Here is a 21,489-nt window from a genome sequence, read left to right as displayed (position 1 = left end):
ATCTACATAAAGGAGCAAGATATTTCTGGAGTTGGAAAATATGTAAAAATAACCTTCAATATTAATGATATCAATGCTGCTTCAGTTCATCTTTCAACTTGGGGTTACTATACTTATTTTTGTTATTTAATTTGAAACTACATATTTTTTCTGATTTGAAACATTTACGGGCAAACATACATGTAAGTGGAAAGTCAAGGAAATAATTATTTTTGGTAATACATTTTTAAGATTTGAAGAACCATTACTAGAAAATTGTGTCTAATTATTAACTAACCTGTAGCTTTTGAAATTTTTTGTTGTTGAAAGTCTTGATATATTTATGTAAGATTTAAAATTTTAAATTCTGCCTTCACTAGTTTTTCTCTTAAAATAGACTTTTTTATTTTTTATTTTTTTTTGAGACCGAGTTTCGCTCTTGTTACCTAGGCTGGAGTGCAATGGCGCGATCTCGGCTCACCGCAACCTCCGCCTCCTGGGTTCAGGCAATTCTCCTGCCTCAGCCTTCTGAGTAGCTGGGATTACAGGCACGCGCCACCAAGCCCAGCTAATTTTTTGTATTTTTAGTAGAGACGGGGTTTCACCATGTTGACCAGGATGGTCTCGATCTCTTGACCTCGATCTCTTGACCTCGTGATCCACCCGCCTCAGCCTCCCAAAGTGCTGGGATTACAGGCTTGAGCCACCGCGCCCGGCTAAAATAGACTTTTATTACCAGAGTACACTTTATTGAAGGAATCTTTAAAAAAGTCATTTGCAAACTCAGTATAAAGGCAAAGTGTGTAACATCCAGTAGAAATTTTTTTTTCTTGTTATTTCCCATTGGTTCTTCAAACTGTGTATGTTTGTAGTTAAAAATTTATTGTAATTTTGCAGGTTTTTGTTTATTTTTTCTAGGGCATTTTTTCTACTTTCAATAGATGTCCTTCAGATTCCGTGTCAAAAATCCCTATATATATTCAGTAATTGTTTTCCTTTTTTTTTTTCTTGACTCTCTCTTCTACCAAGTTAGGAGATTAGATTTTATAAATTAAAATAGCTCTTAAAACACTATTATAATGAATGCCTTTACTCTTTTTGAGATACCATCTTCTTTTTTAAGAACAGTGTCATGACGTCAAGGGATCACGAGTCTATACATTCTCGTTAACAGTCACAGGTCTCAACTCCATGAGTAATAGCCTTCGACATGGAATTCACATAGACTTGTTTTTCCCAATTGCTTAGTTCAGAGATTGATTATTTTCATCTCTTTCTGAATCTTTTATTTGTTAGCAAATTGTGGGAACTAAAACGTGAGGTAGCTTTTGACTGTATTAGGAAAGACCTTAGGGAATGGCAGGGTTTTTTTATTTTTATTTTTCCAGATAAGCTTTAAGAAATGGATAAAAACTGAAAATATATGTAAAAACGTTTGTTAGAGTGGAAAATGACACAGTAGAAACTGACACCCAGATTCCTTACCTGATTGCCATGCTGCAAAACAGCGGTGTGCTAATATCACATAAATTACATGTCATCCTTTAAATAGCGAGCACCATTTTACAACTGCATCCTGCTTTAATTTTTGCACATTTTCTCCCATTTCTTATCTTGGCTTGTGTTTCAGATGCCTGTGATGTTATAATATGACAGTTTTTTTCATATTATTACTTGAGGATTGTATAAAATGAGCTGTGTAATTGGGTTTGTGTAGGTTACACTCTAGTGACCATGTTTCTGGATTCATTCATCCAGGTGACACATGTAGGGGGCATCTTCTCATTTCTGGGCACTGCTGTAGACACCCACAAGATCTCTGCTTTCTGGGACCTTACTGATGGGGTAACATATAGTGTTAGATAAATAAATGAGGTTTCTGGTAACCTTCTATATGTAGCCTTGCCTTCCTTTCTGATGCTGGTTATGATTATTATTATTGGAAAGCATTCCGATGACCCCTTTCTTAAGAGTAGTTTATATTTAAAATGCTACCAGCTATGTGAGAGATATCCAGTTACATTATAACCTTAAAAGTGTTAGGTTTATCATTTTTATATTCCCAAATTGACAGTGTGAATATTTACTTTATTCACTCCTGTGTCCTCAGGCAATAAGCTAGTACTCAGTAAACATAGGTAGGGTGAACTTGTTGAATTAATGATCATTTATAGCTGTTTCTTTTGACAGAAGAGTTTATCTTTTTTTCCTCCAATTCTCTTTTAAAATTATTTTTTTCTCAAATTGTCTCTTCCTCTGCTTTGTCAATTTACTTATTGAAATTTTATTGGCTTTCTTGCTAATGACTTTATGCTCATTATATAAAAAAAGACATGAATCTTCATATTTTCTACACTTTTTTCTGAACTATTTGTTTCTTTTAATTTTTCAGTTACTTTTTGTTTTGCAGAAATTTTGTTTGTGGAAGTGAACTGTTTTTTAATCAGCTCAAAGCTGATAGAGTTTCTGTATTCTGGCACAAAAATTATTCTGTAAATTATTTATCTTGAAATGATAAGGGTATTGTGTGTGAGTCAGAATTTTTAAAAGTTTAAATAAGGTAATCAAATACGGACATATATTTAAATAGGTGAATTGTTATATAAGTGGTATTGCTAGTTGAAAGGAATTTCTGCAAGTGGAGATGAGGAAGATTTAAGAAAATTGCTGTTGGTTTCCATTTGTTCTATTGTCCTGACCGTCAGCCTCCCATCTTCTCTTGATATTTTTAATATCATGTTAATATTAATGAATTCATCACAGCCAGATATCTTGCTTGGTGAGTTTGGGTATCCATTTGATAGTAATTGTGGCATTGAGATTTAACTACATCAACTCACTTGATTAAACGTTCTTGAATCAGGGTATAACAAGAGATTCATCCCTCCTCATTCCCCCCAGCATAATGTTCCCTGGTGTTCTGGCATGGGAGTGCAACTCTAACAGAATTTAAATAGACCTCATAGGGCGACGGGTTGTGTAGCACAGAAAGGAGCAGCAGGATGGAGGTGGTGGCCTCAAATTCTCTGGGTTCTGTATCTGGCCAAACTCTGCATCTGGTGTTTCCCAGGAAATCTGGTGCCAATGTCATACAATGCCACATCTGTTTTCAACAAATGTTTAAGCACTGAGTTCTTAAATTCCTGGCATGAAAACCTGGCATCCAGTAATTCCAAAAATAGGTTTGAGATTTCAGCAGATTTTGGGTTAACAAACCCTTCCTTATTTTTTTTCCATTTAGGAGTCGGACTTGTATTTTGCTCTTTCACTGTGTAGTTTTAAAATGTAGTTTTCGCCAGGTTCTGTTGCTGCACATTCATATGAATAACCCATTTCAGTATCTTGGTAAATATTTATCATTAATTTTATCCGAATATTTCATATGGAATCATTGGAATGAATACTTTCTGTAATTATTAAAAAATGGAAGTATTTAAATTCTGCTTTTAGAACCCTCAAACGAAAGAATTATGTGGATGTATCAGGCCCTTAATTTATATTGCTTTATTTAATCTTTATAATAATACCATGTAAGGCAGACCTGCCTATTTTCATGAATAAGGAAACTGAGGTCTACATAAACTAACTAGCCGATGATGAAATAGCCAGTAAGTGGCTCAGCTTCGACTCTCCCCAGAGGTGACCTGCAGTGCATACATGGTCATTGTACCACCCTTACAGTGGCCAGATCTGCTAAGCCAAGCATAGACACTATTATTTTAGTATTAGTGGTTCTTATTTAGTATTTAGTATTTAGTATTTAGGATCATTTAGTGTTATAGGATTTAGTATTTTGTGCACACACACACACACACACACACACACATATATATATATATATATATACATACATATATATATACACACACACATACATATATATATATATATATATATATATATATATATATATACACAAACACACACACACACATACACACACACAAAATACACTGTTATTTAGTATTTAGGATTCATGATTCTTGACATCCTACATTCTATCACAGAAAATTAAATTTAAAATATTGTTTACTTCAGAATCTATTTTCAGCTTTTTACTTTCTGTAGTACTATAACTCTACCCACTGAATTTTTCTGCTAATGCTTTTTTCAATCCAGTATATAGCATTTTAAAGGTTGATAGTTTGGCTTGTCCCTGGCTCATGCCTATTTTTCATAATAAGAATAAAGCTTACAATGAGATTGTAGTTAATGGGTAATTGATTTTTCATTTAGTTGAACATTTAACATTCACATTGCATTCTATTTTAAAACATTTATGCCTGCTAGTTATTTTTGGACAGGACATGTATTTTTTTTTGTAATTAAGTTTTAAATAGATACTATGTTCAGTTGGTTTCAAATTTTAAAGGTATGAGATAAAAATAATAGCAAGAAGAGTTAGCTAGTCCTGTATAGCACTTACTGTGTGCCAGGCATTCTTTTAAGTATTTTTATTCCATCAATTGCATCACAAAAGTGATGCTGTAGGTACTACTATTATTCCTACTTTGCAAATAGGTGAACAAGTGAGAGAGGGATACCTGAATATGAAACTAGTCTGGGTTTGTCCTTTGGCCAGTCAAGCATCACAACCTTTGGAAAGCCCGTTAGGAACACAACTCTGTCTTGTGGATTCGATTCAGTACCTCTACCACCAGGCATTTTTTTTTTCATTATACTACTGCATTTTTCTATTATCTCATTTTTAGACCAAAGTTTCCCCAAGACAGATACCCAGTGTTATGCTTTTGTGTAGCCCAAGGACTTAGCACAATTTCTGGCTCAACTAGGTACTTACTAAGCACTGCTTTGCTTTTCCAGGACTAATTTTCCCATTAAAAAATGGCTGTATCTGCTCTGCTTACTTCACAGAACTATTTAGAAAATCAAACGAGAGTTCATAGCTGTTTGTAAACTTTATAGCATGACACAAATAGATATTAAACCAATTACAGAGTACACTCTATATGCTTAATGAAGACAGATGCTTTTAGCACCTCTGGACATTAACATGGGAGTTGGCACCCAGGACAAATAGGATCTCAACAATCAAATGTGTCGCCCTGTTCTGGCCTGCTTATTTGAAATTGATAGTCTTAATTATTTCACGTGGTTTTTATATTTTCTGATTGCATGCATTCTACAGAAGCAGATAAAATTGAGTCTTTTTGGTTTTTGTTTGTAGAGACAGGATCTGACTATGTTGCTCAGGCTGGTTTTGAACTCCTGGCCTCAAGCAATCCTCCCACCTTGGCCTCCCAAAGTGTTGGATTACAAGTGTGAGCCACAGTGCCTGGTTAAAGAGAGAAGTATTTATGTCTTGATAGTTAAATATTACATACTTAAACCATCTAAATAAAGGGCATCTGGTTCTGCTATCTAAATCAGTGATTCTTGGCATTGACCACATCTGAAAGCCATGAGGTTTTACTTTTGTTTTTGGAAATTAAAAATTCTTAGGTTCTGCCCCCAGATTCATGGACTCAGAGTCACTGGGTGACAGGGAGAGATCACCACAAATAATATTTATGAATATCTAGGGATGAGAAATATTCTAAATATGTTCTAAATGCTGTCTAAATACTGTGAAAATAACGGCTTAATGTCCACAACTTTTTAATAGAAAATGCAGCTGTCTCATATATGATAGCTCTCAACAACACCGACATTTATTTTGTCACTTTGATGTGTATTTTACAGTTAATTTATGCTGGTCAGTTCTGTAGACACTCAAATTACTTAAAACCATATGGCCATGGCAAGCGGCTGATAAGTGGGTTACAATTTTCCAGACTAAAAAAAATCATCTTTGCCTTGCTTGGGAGAAATTTGGGGTGTTAACCAGCACTCACTTATTTTAATAGAAATTAGTTTTACATGTAGATATTTTATGACTTACCATGGAGATGAATAGCCATCTATTCATGCAGGAGCCTTGATGAGGCTCATCAGTTTCCATAAAAGGTTGTCATTGTTACCATCTGCTGGTATGATGGTCAGAGTATTATCTGTGCCCTTAGTAATATATGGGACTTGCAGGCCAGGCCCCCATCAGAGAATATAACCTGGAGTGATCTGATATCTAGCTTTTGTCAAATGCCTCATTATGGAGAATTGTTTGAAGGACATGCAGCCCAATTATATATTCTAGAGTTTATTTATTTGTTTTTTCTAGAGTTTATTTCTGTATCAAGGTGAGCCATCAAAAAGCTGTTTTAAAAATAATCTTATCTTGCTACTGCTACCTTATTTCCTCACTTGTGAAAGAGAATTTGAGTTCCCAATCACCTACATTGGGAGTTTATTCATCAGGTATGTGATCTAGCAGGAGCATAGCTATGGATAATTGGGGAATTTAAAACATTATTAACCAAGTATAACTCTGTGCCAATATGCTGAAACTTCATAAAGTGTGGTAGATTGGAAAAGCTTGATTTTCTTCCTTCGGTAGAGATCATGTTAAGTACTATTTTTCATTAAGTAGGCTTATTATACATGTCACTCTCTTACAGCACTCAGCATTTTTCTGCATCTTTTCTATCACAGATTCTCAGTTTCTGGCTAGTTTCTCCTAGTAAAGTGAGCTATTAGTTCTTTTTTTCTTCTTTTTTTTCCTTTTCCTTCCTTATTTTTCCTTTTTTTTTTTTCTGGTCATATGGGTAACGTGCCGATGTTGTGACAAAGCTCAAGAGTGGCACATCTCACATAAGCATGTGAACACCCATTCGTCATGCTCGTGAACTACGAAAGGATCTTCTTTCATCAGAAAAAAAAATTCAATTGATGATTATTTTTCTAAGTGAATCATTTCCTTATTCTAACTAAAAATCTTATATATTAAAAAAGTAATAGAGGCTTTTCCACAATTTGACTCTGGAAACTCTGGATACTCTTACAAGTTGGGGGACATTTGTTATAAAATTATTTTTTCCCACTTATTTATCAGTTGGAACACATCGTACTAAATGACAAAAACCTGAAGAACAGCTTAACTAGCTGGAGATCTGTTTTTAACAGATCCTTTGGTGTAGGCAGGAAGATTTGGTACTACCAGGGAGCCCGGTTTTCCCTATTTTTGTCCTCACTTTGGTATGTATCATTAGAACCTAAGAATTTGTCCTCAGACTCCCCTTTTCTAGGATTATAAAGTTCTAAAATGGCTTCTGTGCTTCCAGCAGTTACTGCCCCAGAAGATGGAAAGGCAAGGGGTGAAAGGCTTTCTTCTAAGACTTGCCGGCTCTTCCCCCTTCATCCTCCCAGGAGTTTTTATTTTATTGATGGAAACTACAACACATGGCCACTACTTTTACTTTTGGCCTAGATAGCAGGAGAGACAAAGAAGAGGCATATGAATGGCTTCTTTCACGGTCTCCACCAAGTGTCCTTACTGAATATGGGCCAATATTTTGTTTCATTTTGTTTTTTTATATTTTGCCTTTACTATTGCTACTTTTCTTTAGTCATAATTTAGTAATTCAGAGCACATTTAATCTGAATTTATTCACATAGGTCATTCATTTTTTGATGTACATATTCTCTTTTGTAAAGTGTAGAGATTATTTGGTAAGTCAAATTCTGAAATCCATATGGGTAGATGATATATTGCAAACCTTAATGCTTTTAGAATGCAGTCTGTTGTAGCCTTTTAAACAGTTTTGAATTTTCATGAGGCAAGCTGAACATAGTAACTATAGATTTTGAGCAAATGGCAGTTTCTATACCAAAGTAGCATTAGAGGAGTTTTTAGGAATCTGATTGAAGGGTGATGAAAGCAATAAAATATTGGAAATGAGGTAAAATTGTATACCTCATAAAACAAGTAATGCTTTTGTTTGAGAGTAGATGAGGAGAAAAATAATGTTACACAGCAGAAATAATCTAAGATGGTGAAATAAGGAAAGAGCAATCAAACAGATTGGGCTCCAGATCTTTTCTACCATGTACAACTGGCTGCACTTTCCATGCAACCTTATTTGTGCCTCAGTTTCCCCATCTTTTTACATAAATAGTAATGATGCTCACCTCTTAGTGTCATTTGGTTCTTCCACCTAGGAAACTGCTTAACACATAATAGGTGGTTAATATTTAGCTTCCTTTAAGGAATGGACAAAGGTGATGAGTGTTGTGCCCACTTTCAAAAGCAAAGTATGTATAGTTTAGTGTCTGTGGCCTTGTCAGTGTATCTTTCACATGGAAGAAACCCATATGCTATCAACAATCTGACTGTCAAGCTTAAGATGGCCCAGTGCTGTTATGCATTGAGAGTGGCTACCTGAAATAAGAGATTTTATAGTAAAATCTGGTAGAATTTATTGGAATTTAGAAAATATCATTATACTTTCAAAATCTTGTTTGTTGTTGTTGTTTATAGTTTTTAAATGTTTTTCTTCAAACTAGGATTTTAAGAGTGGACTTGGCATTACCGTAATTCCTATGAATGTAGCAAATGTAAAGCAAGTGGACCGATCTGCAAAACAATCTTTTGAAATAATCACTCCCTATAGGAGTTTCAGGTAAGCTGTTTTTAAACATTTTGTGTTCATACTACTTTAGGAAAGTTTGGGTGATCCACCTTTATGTTGTTGGTGGTGATTTTATCTCTTGTAGACCACTTAAAATTATCTTCCTACTTTTCCATATCATCTAATTTATTAGCCACTATATAAATACACCTTGTAAAAGTGACCTGAATAATCACAAAATATGCAAAAATATTTATTTCATAAAATTTGAGTAATTTTTTAATACTTATTTTTGTTACTAGGCATAGTGTATGTTATTTTTTTGAAAAGAAATATGATAAATTCCTTTTCAGAAGGAATAAAAGAAAAACATACTACATTATCTTTAAGTTGTATTGTTATTTATTTTCTTTTAGCCTGATCAAATACAATCCCTCATTCAAAATCAATTCCTAGTTACATTTGCTCTATATTATTTTCTCCAGGGATTCTAGCTTAAAAATGATACTGAATTTAATGAATCTCATAGCACCTATTGATCAAAATATTTTAGCTTTTTTATACATCTTATATTATTCTATTAGTTGCATCCTTATGACAATGAAACAGATAATTTAAAGTACTCAATGTGATTTAATAAACTAAAATGACTCCATAGCTTTAGTATACAGAATAGGCATAAGTCAACATCTTTTGAGTTCATCCATATTAATTTGTTTGTTATAAATAATCAAGACATCACAGGGTAGTGTAGAAGTCAGAGGCAATTACTCTAGGCCTTTAAAGGACTAGCAGTTAGGAATTTCAAAGTTACTGTCAAGTGTGGTTACTCATTTTGTCTGTTAAGATATATCCATTGGCTCAAATTTTGAGAAAGAAATGATTACATAAAATAACAAGCTTTATTTTTACATTTGCAGATTCTAGCCAAAACTAAAAATGTAAATAGTAATATATTGTCTATGACGACTTTCTAGTAGAACCAGAAACCACTAAGAATGTTATCAATATTAGAGTGATGGAATCCCAAAGAGCTTCAAAAAGTATAATTCATGTAGGCCATTTATTTTTATAGATTATTTAGAATATGTTAGCTGTGATTCTCATTATATTTCAAAGCATTTTCTTCTTTACAACAGAAATTTTAATATGAATCACTTTTCTGGGTCATTCACTAAGTATGTAGCACTGTAGCACGTTCCTTGGCACACTGTAGGGGCTCAGTAAATATTTCTTGAAGGACCGAACTTCTGTTTAATGTTTTTATTCATTCACTCGAGCACCCAGTAAACATTAAGATTCAGAATAAATCAGAACATGGCTAAAAATGTGTTAGAGAACTGTTAGAATAGTAACCACTTAAAACTTTTTTTGATTTCCCAGCTACTTAGAACCATCTGGACATTCTTCTAATTAAAAAAAATAATCTATTCTTAAGTCTGAAAAAAAGTCACAATTTCTGGTGGGTGTTTTTGATAATGTAGCATCAGACTATCATGGCATACTTGCTTGGCAAAATATTCCAGTAGCCCTGAAACTCTGCCAGTAATCTCTTATTGATGATTATATAACCATTGCTTGGGGAAGCATGGCCTCTTGTTTAGGCTTGTGACCTAACAAGGCAAAATTTATGTTTTCCTTAGAAAAGGTGTACGTTAATTTTGGTTCAGGACACGTAAACAAAGACATAGCAATGTGGAAAATTAAAAGGAAAAAATACGATTTGTTAAGTTAAATGATTTTTAACAGAAAAGACAACCCAGAACTGCCTAGCAGGCATATTTTTCAGCTGTTGTTTGATCCGTGAGTGAAATGAATATGCAAACTGAACATATTGCTTAATTGGCCTATACAAGGGAGATCGATAACACAAGAACATTCATTGTTTCAGCTTTACAGCTGAGACTGAAAAAGAGAAACAAGACTGGATTGAAGCTGTGCAGCAATCAATAGCAGAAACTCTCTCTGATTATGAAGTAGCTGAGAAGATTTGGTTCAATGAATCCAACAGGAGCTGTGCGGATTGCAAAGCCCCGGATCCTGACTGGGCATCCATCAATCTCTGTGTTGTCATCTGTAAGAAATGTGCAGGTAATTAGTAATAAATTATGCTCATCACTGCTTCGTGGCAGATTGGCACTGAATGCTTTTCATTGTTGTATGTTATGTATCTCAGTTAATGGTTGTGAAAAGTAAAACCGGAGAAAGCTTACTACATTTAAATCAAATTGAGAAATGTCTTATGAGTCTAAACTTCTCTTATGTATGACTCAGACATAAAAGTTGATTTTTTAAGTATGTAATCATATTTTGTGCCTAGTGGTCTATGTATATATTTTTAAAAGGCAATGTTGAAATTTCTAGATTTTAGGTGAGTATGTTTTCATATGCATCCAGAACAGGCTTGCATCTTTAACTTGAAGATTTGTCCACCTTTCCCCAGTCATGTTTTGCAAGACATATGTTTCATCCCAATGTTGTTTTGAGCACTAAACTTCATATACCAGATCTGGCATCTCTTATAATAAGAATTTTATGTAGAAGCATTTCACAAGAGTATAGATTTTTATGAAAATACACTAGTATTGTGACTGGGTTTTTTCTTGTGACCTCATACCTAAGTATCTGACATCATATTTGAGAGCTCAGAGAGTTTACCAAGTGAGTGGAAGGAAGTGGACACCAGCTTAGGTGTGTATTTATGGAAGTTTTGGAGAAAATTAACCACAGTCTAAATCTCGGTTCTCCACAACTACCTCTCTCCCACCACCTTCTAGTGTGCACACAACCACACACCCACAGACACACACACACACACACACACACACACACACACACAGAATTCAACTCAAATACTACTCAAATACTAGCTACTGTGCTGGTCTAGGGAATTAAAAACAGGACAGAACATGACATTTCCTCCACAATAATGAGACAAATGCAAGAGTAGAGTCGAATACAGGCTTCCATGAGAACGCTGGATAGGAGCATCAAACTCAGCTAGAGTGCAGACAGTGAGTAGTGCAGCCACAGCTGGATGCTTTCCTACATGCTTTCCTAGAGCACTCTGCCACTGCATTTCTCATCAAGCCAAGATAGATTTTCTCACCAGCTAACTAATAATATCAATCACAACAAAAAACGCTAATGAATCACCTTCTGCTTTGTATTTTATCCCATCATTGTCTTCTCTCCAATTTCCCTGGAAGAGATGGTCTTTGTGCTGTTCACAACAGTTTTTTCTACCTTTGTTTGCTTTCATTCCTTCCTCGTTAGGATACCACTTTATCACTTACTCACTTTCTTAAGTAAGTATTCAGCCACGGTTTCTTTTGTTTCATTGTAAAAACTTTTGCAAGTTTGTCTCATTAACACCATCAGAATTTCTGAGAGCTATCTGTTTCCTCCTCTGTGTCATTCTCTGTCCCCTTTTTCTTTCATAGATAAGATGTTATTAAGAGTCATAGTCTGCATAGTTTTCTTTATTCCTTTAACTTCCTAAGTTTTCTTCTACATTCTGTAATCAGCTACCTTTTCTCTCAGCTGTGACAAAAATCTTTTCACCACATTTACCAATGTATTTTACCTCTCAATTTCCCTGTAGTCACTTACTATCTTTATTATTATCTCTATTTGAGACTCTTGACATCTTGTCTCATGACATCCATCCTCACTCAGCTTCCAAGATACCATTCTCTTTGTTTGTTTTTATTACCAGCCTTTTTTTCCCCTGGTTACTTTTCATGCTTTTGAGATACATTTGTTCCCCTGGGTTGCATTCTCCCTTCTCTTTTACTGCATTGCTCCTGCCTGATGTTATTTATCACTTTAATTCCACCCTCATTTTTAAGCAGATGATTCTCACACTGTTGGACACCAAACTCTTATGATTATATGCCTACCAGAATCTTTACTTAGATTTGCCAAATACACCTCAAATATAACATGTCAAAAATGGAGCCATCCTTGTTCCCCTCAGCCCATTTCATAAAACTGTACATTTTCATATATTCTCAATCTTGGTCAGAAGCAATAGTGTCTGCACTGCATTCAAAGCCTAAAATCTAAGACACCTTCTTCACCCTTCCTCTTTCCTTCAAACCCACCAAGTCTCATTCATTTTATCTTACCAGCATCTCTCAATCTGTCTGCTCCGTTTGTTCTCCTGCTGCGTCAACTCAGATTCGGTCATGCCTAGGTTACTCCAGCAGTCCCTTTCATCTCTTCCTATAGGCTTGTAAGTTTTTCCTGTCTGGATACTGTATTGCCTGTATAGGTAGTCTTTATAAATGCAAACCTTTGCAGATTTCTTTCTTCTATGGGAATTTAGGGCTTTGTGTTTTGAGTAGTTTCTACATTTAAAAAAAAAAAAAAAGAACCTTTAACCTATTGTAAGGAAAGGAATGAAATTTCACTGCTCATTAAGCAAAGAATCCTTAAGATCAAGGACAGTGGCCTGTATACTTTGTTTCCTTCTCAGCTTATAAATCATCTAAAGTAGCCTGGTTGCTCAGTGATGATTTATCGGGAGGACGTCTGCCAGGAGCTCTCCACCTGCAAGAGGATTCCAAATTGGATAGGGGGTGGCGCGGAAGACAAAGAATGATAGACAGATGAGGTCTGGAGGGTTGAAAAGCATATGCTTTACCAACAAGTTTATTCGTGCTCAGGGTCAGTATATATATCTTTTTTAGGTATGTGCCTACGTGAGACAAAGGGGTACAGAAAGTCTTAAAGTAGAAAAACCAACATCATAGGGTAAGAACAATGAAAAGGTTAGATACACAATTAACCGGAACAGGTCATTTAATTAACCAGAACAGGTGGTCACACTATCTCATCTAAGGGTAAGTCATTTATCTTCTAGAGAAAATCAGTAAAGTTGTAAACATGTCTTAGTAGAAAACTCGATTATTGCATACGTAAAACATGTCTTAGTGGAAAACTCAATTATTGTACACAATGCATCTCATGACTGCATGGCCATCTGGCGATTGCCCACAAGTTTAACTTTAACCTAAGTCTCTCTCTGTTCCTGCTTTCCGATAGCTCGACTCCCTCAACTGGAGACACCGTGTCTGGGCTCAAACCCTCCGTATTGTGAGGCCCATTTTCAGGGGGCCTCACACGGGAGCACTCCCCACAATGAATGGTGATTTATGTAGCATAATTGAATTGACAGTAATAGAATTCTGGGCTCTTACTCTCTTCCAGACATACTTGTTGAATAAAGTATTCATGTCAGATTTTTTTTTTTTTTTTTTTTTTGAGACGGAGTTTCGCCCTTGTTACCCAGGCTGGAGTGCAATGGCGCGATCTCGGCTCACCGCAACCTCCGCCTCCCGGGTTCAGGCAATTCTCCTGCCTCAGCCTCCTGAGTAGCTGGGATTACAGGCACGCGCCACCATGCCCAGCTAATTTTTTGCACTTTTAGTAGAGATGGGGTTTCACCATGTTGACCAGGATGGTCTCGATCTCTCGACCTCGTGATCCACCCGCCTCGGCCTCCCAAAGTGCTGGGATTACAGGCTTGAGCCACCGCGCCCGGCATGTCAGATTTTTAAGCACACAATTATTAGACATGTAACTAGTTTCACAATAGTCACGTTTTTGTAACAGTTAAGAAATATCTGTATTTTTATACATGGGGTTTTAACAAGCCTTACAAAAGGTTTTCAGTGGCCTACTATTTCTAGCAGTTTACCAGATGTGGAAATATTTACACACGTTTGTACATATGCACACATGCACATACATGCACACATATATATATTTTTAAGTGTAGTTTTTTTCAATCAATGCAGATGCTGATGATGATTTTTGCTGTTTTCATTGTAGTCAGCTCTGGTTTCTAATTCCCACCACTACTGTTAGTGCTCTTGTCATCTTGTCATCCAGGAAAGCAGGTATTGGCGTGTTTTCAGTTGAGAAGATACACAAAATCATACACAGCCATAGACACTTTTTGTCAAAAAAAGATAAATTTATATACAAATTAAAATAGAAATGCAATTTTATTCTGACTCTAGGACAGCATAGATCTTTGGGACCAAAAGATTCCAAGGTTAGAAGTCTAAAAATGGATGCTAGCATTTGGAGCAATGAACTCATTGAGGTGAGTCCTATTTAACCGGGATGGGGTTGAGGTAGGGCTTCAGTTTGCAGAGACTTGGGGGAGGTATGCTGCGGGGTCAGGTGACAGGAATTTTTCTCAGGGTTCTTTGATAAACTCCTCACCATATTATGAAAATGTGTTTTTGATAGTAGTAACTCTTTGAGAATGCTTATTAAATGAGATCTTTTTTTAAAAAAATAAAAGTATAAAAGAGTCTTACTAGTAGTAAGTACTTAGAAAGGCTTGCCAAGTTTTTTTTTTAATTTATTTTTTAATGCTAGAACTCTGTGTGTATGTGTGTGTGTACGTCTGTGTGCGTGTGTATGTGTGTCTGTGCGTTTAAACCAGCATGGGTAAAATAATAGGAGAGTGAATGAAAACATATGGAAAAATTTAGTGTTCTTTACTTTGGCCATACTCTGTCATTAACTGTGGCCAAGGCTATTTTGTGGTGTACTGTCTCCATTTTCAGCTCCTGTTCCACCACTGAGCACTTTAGACAGCATTAGCCCACCTACTCGGCCATTTAAAGTGAATCTGTCTCAGTATGAGTGTCAAAGAATGAAAATACTTTTGCTACAATTACTGTTGTTTGCAATTCTTCCCAAGCTAATTTCTTTCCATTATTTAGAGTGGCTGTATTAAAAACTGATAATAGTATCTGCTTTCATACGTCCTTTTTCTGGAATAGTTGAGTTTTTCATGTGTTTTCCTGCATTTCATACTAAGTTATGCTTTAACTTGTAATATAATTCAGTTTGCTACAAATACATTTTATGAATTGATATATTTTGGTATTTTTTGACAATTCAGCTTTTTATTGTCATTGGAAACAAAAGAGCAAATGACTTTTGGGCTGGTAATCTTCAAAAGGATGAAGAATTGCATATGGACTCACCAGTAGAAAAGAGAAAAAACTTTATTACTCAGAAATATAAAGAAGGAAAATTCAGAAAAACACTCTTGGCGTCTCTCACCAAAGAAGAATTAAATAAGGTATTCAGTTAAACGTAACAACAGACATGCATTTTAATGCCTTTTTAATCATGTGCCAAGATTCTTGAGAAAAAGTAAAAAATCTTATACTGTCTGACAAAATTATTAATTTTATGTTATTTCCTTTTGTGTGATTATTTCAATGGTTTCCCGCTTGTTTCACTTAAGGATTTATTGTCAAAAGAGCATACATTCTTCCTCCATTACCGAAGTTCCTGCTAACTCAGGCTGCCACAACCTGAGGATTTGGAAGCACATGGGGATCCAGTGGAGTGAAGTCTTAGATATAATGTGGGAAGAAAGGATGAGAAGCGATGATGAGGCAGCTGCTTATTTCAAAGCAAAACAAAACAAAGATTTTAGCAGTTCCTATTGTGTGCACAAAGATGATATATAGCATTAAGTCAGTAATATTTTTTTATTGCCTCTCTCTCACTGTTCTTCCTCCACTTGGTCCCTGAGGGAAAGATCCTGAATTTGCTTTGCACTCATCTTTCTATTTCCCATAGCACTTAATAATTCAAATATTCTGCAGCTCCTGATTAGATTGGAAAAATATATTAACATTCATATGAAAAACACTTAATGGGTACTTCGTTATTATACTGAAATATTTTGATTCTTTGAGTATCAGCCATCATCATAGTATGTAAGCATAAAAATGTCTTCCAAAGCAAGCATGATGAATTTGGTTTAGAAGGAACATCATCACAACCAAACAAGGAATTGAGACCTGGAGGTCTTGGGTTGTAATTTAAATTCACATAAACCAGGCCTTTTGTGCCTATTGCCTAACTCATGGCGTAATTATTATTAGTCACCTTAGGAAAAAGGAATACAGACTTTATCCCATACATGAATTGTCAGACTTTTACTCATTTTAATAGCTAGAATCTTATTTTCTTTCCTTAAAATGTGTATTTTCTCTTAACGACCAGGCTCTGTGTGCTGCTGTAGTAAAACCGGATGTTCTAGAAACAATGGCTTTGCTGTTCAGTGGAGCAGATGTCATGTGTGCCACTGGAGACCCTGTCCATAGCACCCCCTATCTGCTAGCCAAGAAGGCTGGGCAAAGTTTGCAAATGGAATTTCTCTACCATAACAAATTTTCAGGTTTGTCACTGTCTCTTTATTAGCCTGGTCTCTTCTGACATATCTGTAAAAAGACTGAAGCATAAATCTAGTTACTTCTCAAATAAGAGAAACCATCAGAATGAAGAAAAATGTAATAACCAAAAATATGGAAGATGCCTAAGACTATTTTTTGTATGAGTTCAATAAAAGTTTAGGAAATAAATCTTTTATATTCCCTTAATCTTATAAATGGAAGATTAAAATAGCTAATCCCACATAATCATTTCCACCAACAGTAAATCCGATTTTCATATATGAATAATAAACATGACTTAAGTGCTTATTTGCAAATTTTATGCAAAGTAAAATAAATATCTCTCTATAATTATTCTTTGGTAAATTTGAAGTAGTTTTTTTTCTAGCCCAAAACTTATGTACATATTCATAAACAAAAGGAAAATGTTTACATTTTAGATTTCATGTGCCTTATTTTTTTTATTTTTCTAGATTTCCCTCAACATGATATTCATTCCGAGGGTGTATTAAGTCAAGAATCTTCCCAGTCCACATTCCTTTGTGACTTTTTGTATCAAGCTGCTTCTGCTGCTTCTAAACTCTCTTCAGAGAAAAAACTGCTTGAAGGTATCTTTTCTGTTCCTATTAGATATGCTCTGACAAAAACTTTATTCCATTATCAAAACAATTAGGTTTAAATTTTGATTATTTTAAGATGTTAGATTTGATCTCCAAGTAGAGATATATTTGAGGATTTATAAACGCTTCTAGGCACAAATATTATTTCATGAGCTGCAGCAGAGATTTACACTGGGTTGGAATGCTGAGTGAATTCTCAGCAGAATTCACTGATGTCTACCTTAAGGCTAACCAGTTGTTTCAGGTTTATAAGGGTTATTCTGGAAAAAAAAAATGTTTAACTCAGCCCCTTTCCTTAGAGATAGACACCCCTACTGGTGAGATAATATAGATAAATGTGAACACATGGGAAGACATGACAAGTTTTTAGTACATATTTAATTAGAGTACTAAGTGGTATCAAATAGTTCAGTTTTTTTCTGATGGGAAGTATATGTGTGTATGTATTTAAAAAAATAAAACCTAAGCTTGGTTTAAAAAATAATGGGAATCTGATTTAACAGCATATTCTAGGTTTGGGGAATTACCTGAGCAGAGTGAAAATGGGGTATTTATTCGTTTATCTTTCCAACTCCTGTGTCAGGCTGGTGTTAGGCATTGAGAATTTAAAAGTGATTAAGACACAGTCCTTATGTTCATGTATATACATTTGAACAAATCTGAGAAATATAGGCAGGAAAATATAATGTGATGGGCCTTCCTGGAACAAAGGTTGTGAAGGGAGAGACTAAGCTGTACATGCCAATTGATGGTGGGCATCAATCGGCTCAGGAGCCTAGCATTAATTCACTAGGTGATAGAATTCAGCTATATTATTCAATCAAAATAACAATAGGATGACAAACTCACTGTAGAGTGTTAATCCTCATATATGAGCATTTGAAGTTCTTATTTCAATATAAAAGCTTTATTTCCAAAGATATGTATATTATTTATGTATAATATGTATATCATATAAATATAATATTCCAAAGTAGAATTATATTGGGATTAACTATGCATTATTAGATTTTCCTGTAACAAACAGGTGTCCTGTCGTGAGCATGTACTATGTGTAAGGCATGGCTTCAGGTACTTTACATATATTAATTGTAATTCTTACAAAAGTCTACAGAATCATTAATGATATGTTGATTTTCACATGAACAGTGAAGCTCAGCATGAAGCAGAACTTCACACCTGATTTGTGTTATCGTTGTTACAGTGGCGCTTTGGCCTTGGTCAAAGTGTGGTGACAGCCAGATGACAGTAGAATGGGAGAGCATTTTTATCCTTTGAATTAGATGTTTTTTATTATTTCGACAATTGGTTTTTGTCATCCTTTACTCATTCCATCCAATAATAAATGTTAGATTTTACTCAGTTTTTTTTTTCTGTTTTCTATTCCTACTGTCAGTATTAACCCTAAGTAGTCAAAAGATAAATGATCAGAAGAGAAAAGTTATTGGACAGTCTATGAATTGAGTATATAAATTATCAAAATAATTAAGATACTTAAAAATAAGTTTACTAGAATGTTTCTTCTAAATACTCAAACATCACAGACTCACTCTTCAAACCACGTAACTTTCATAAACATCAAATGAGGATTGAAACACAAGATTTTCTTCTGTAGACTTTTCAATAAATATAAGCATTCTGCAGGTTAAAAATAAGCTTTATTTTTTCTTGACAATTTTGGTTATACTGTTTATAAACTTAATGGCCTTTAATATTATCTTGAAACAGACTGATTTTAAAATTTACTTGAGTACTGCATTGATGTAATAAAAATTGTAACTAAATGATTCCTTTTATGTATTAACTATGGATTTTTGGTGAAAATGTATTTTAAAGAAAGGCTTTATCTGTATATGTAATTTAACTAGGGGTATTTTTCCATTTTTAAAACATTGCATTTTAGGTAATATGAAAGTGAGCTTTTGTATTTTGTCTGTATGGTGTAACAACAATGATTTTAGTGAAAATAATCTGGCAGGGTATTATTTGATTGTCTTAATATCTTCCATCCAATTTACCAGCAACTTCTATCATTTTAAACTCAAAATAGATCTTGAAGCAGTTGGCCATTTTTCATCTGCACTGTCCTCCTCCTAGCCACGGACACCAACATGTCCTGCCTACATTACAGTGCCTTCCTTAGTTGTCTTTCTGTCTTTCTAGCTTGCCTTCAAAACTGCCTCCAAAAAAGAGGCTTATCTTCTTTCTTTCTTTTTCTTTTTCTGTCTCTCTCTCTCTTTTTCTTTCTTTCTTTCCCTCCCTCCCTCCCTCCCTCCCTTCCTTCCTTCCTTGTTTCAGATGGAGTCTTGCTCTGACGCTCATGCTGGAGTGCAGTGGCACAGTCTTGGGTCACTGGAACCATTACCTCCTGGGTTCAAGTGCCTCTCCTGCCTCAGCCTCCTGAGTAGCTGGGATTACAGGCACCTGCCACCACACCCAGCTAACTTTTGCATTTTTAGTAGAGACAAGGTTTCACCATGTTGGCTGGGCTGATCTCGAACTCCTGACTTCAAGTAATCCACCTGTGTCAGCCTCCTAGTGTGCTAGAATTACAGGTATGAGCCACTACACCCAGCAGTTATCTTTAAAAATGGAAATCACCCAGGTAGTAGGGAGGCAGAGATGAGGCGATTGCTTGAACACCGCTTGGGCTACATAGGAAGACCATTTCTTCTAAAGGAAAACAACAACAACAAGCAAACAGGAAAACTGATCATGTAATTCCATTGCTCAAATACATTTAGTGGCCTCTTCTTCCACAATATAACCCTATTCTATATTGTGACCTAAAAGACCACCTTGTACCTCCTTCCCCTCATCTCCTGTCATTTCTCTCCATGGTCACATGTTCCCCTCCCTGGTTACCTGCCCAGCTGCACTGGTTTCCTCCTTATGTCTGGAACATGCTGAGTTCTTTTCTGCCACTTCTGGACCATTGCAACTGCTGTTTCATCTGCAAAGAGGACACTTCCCCCAGTCTGGTTTCTCCTTCTTATTTGGGAATCGATTCAGTCCCCGCTCATTAGCGAGGCCTTTCTGACACCCTACTAATGTGTGAGCCCACTGCCAGCCTTTCTCTTTCATAGGGTGCTGTGTATCACATGGAGATGATCCTGTTTCCATTTATTTGTTTCTCTTTACCCATGAAGTGAAAGCTCAATGAGGCATCAGTGTTTTCTAGCTTATCGGGGATTATCAAATCTTTGATACCTAAAACAGTGTCAGCACATGGTAGCACATGATAAATATTTGTGGAATGAATGATCATTTTTTTTAGGTAAGTCACTACTAGTGTAAATGGGTGACTCACATGTTAGTATTTTGATTTTGATCTATGGATAAAAAGATATAATTGCTGGCACAAGGCATATTTAGGGCAGAAAGACCCTACCTACAAATGAATAGGAAAAGTTGAACTATCCAGAAAAACTTCTGAATTTGTTTCTTTTTCCCCCTTGAAGATTGTGCAAAACTGTTGTTTCTATTGAACATCAGATTTATGAAAAAAAATGAATTATTTGGAAATATTTAGAGATTAAAGTGTGGTTGTCACCTTTGCCTCTGAAAGCAAGCACCTGGATGCCACCACTCCATCAGCACTTGTCAGGACAGCCACAGAGCAAAATGATTAAAAACAAAGACAAAAGTGTGGGAATGAAATGCGTGCAGTCCTTCAGAGTTACAGAGGCTTCACATTGTCAGTTCAGCCTTTCAAGATTTGAAGTTTTTCTAGCCTCTTGTTATGAAGACTGATCTGTATTTTTTTTTTTTTCTTTTCAATTTAATGCTCATGAAAAGAAGGACGGATTGCTCTTGTTGAACTAAGTACAGAGTTGAATAATAGCATCCTGGTTTTGTTTTCCTTTTTCCCACCATAACCATATTTTTTCCCTTGATACCTTACCTTGATTTGTTTACACAGTATTCGATTTTTAAAAGCCAGTGGTTGATTTGGATTACTAGAAATTCTATTTCTGTCTGTTTGTATTTAAGTTTGTAGACTAGCATTGAGGAATTTTGAAGATCTTTTATTCTGTGAAAGCCTAGATTGTATAGATTAAACATGTTTTTCCAAGGCTAAAACACATATGTTTTAAATAAAAAGGATTACTAACATATATTACCATTTTTAGTGGATGCGGAATACTATCAATTTAGGAAATTCTTCATCAGGAAACAAATTCATAGTTTCAAAAAATAATAGTT

General features: G+C 35.3%; 1 protein-coding gene and 1 non-coding gene across 7 annotated transcripts in view; one reads left to right on the top strand and one right to left on the bottom strand.

The window, feature by feature from the left end:
• The window catches only part of ARAP2 (ArfGAP with RhoGAP domain, ankyrin repeat and PH domain 2), a 189,991-nt gene that overhangs the window by 71,896 nt on the left and 96,606 nt on the right, over positions 1 to 21,489 (top strand). For all 6 annotated transcript variants that reach the window (XM_074395987.1, XM_074395988.1, XM_074395990.1 and 3 more), the window contains exons 10-15: positions 8,380 to 8,495; positions 10,336 to 10,535; positions 14,474 to 14,559; positions 15,373 to 15,555; positions 16,494 to 16,668; positions 17,137 to 17,271. In XM_074395987.1, the coding sequence (XP_074252088.1) occupies positions 8,380 to 8,495; positions 10,336 to 10,535; positions 14,474 to 14,559; positions 15,373 to 15,555; positions 16,494 to 16,668; positions 17,137 to 17,271 (895 nt within the window). The remainder of the gene's footprint in view (positions 1 to 8,379; positions 8,496 to 10,335; positions 10,536 to 14,473; positions 14,560 to 15,372; positions 15,556 to 16,493; positions 16,669 to 17,136; positions 17,272 to 21,489) is intronic.
• Positions 6,632 to 6,735, bottom strand: LOC120363838 (small nucleolar RNA U13). Its single transcript, XR_005579271.1, has one exon. It is a non-coding gene; the product is annotated as a small nucleolar RNA U13 (small nucleolar RNA).

Source organism: Saimiri boliviensis, chromosome 3 (assembly GCF_048565385.1).
Source record: "Saimiri boliviensis isolate mSaiBol1 chromosome 3, mSaiBol1.pri, whole genome shotgun sequence".
NCBI classification, from domain to species: domain Eukaryota; kingdom Metazoa; phylum Chordata; class Mammalia; order Primates; family Cebidae; genus Saimiri; species Saimiri boliviensis.
This window is presented reverse-complemented; position numbering and strand designations above follow the sequence as displayed.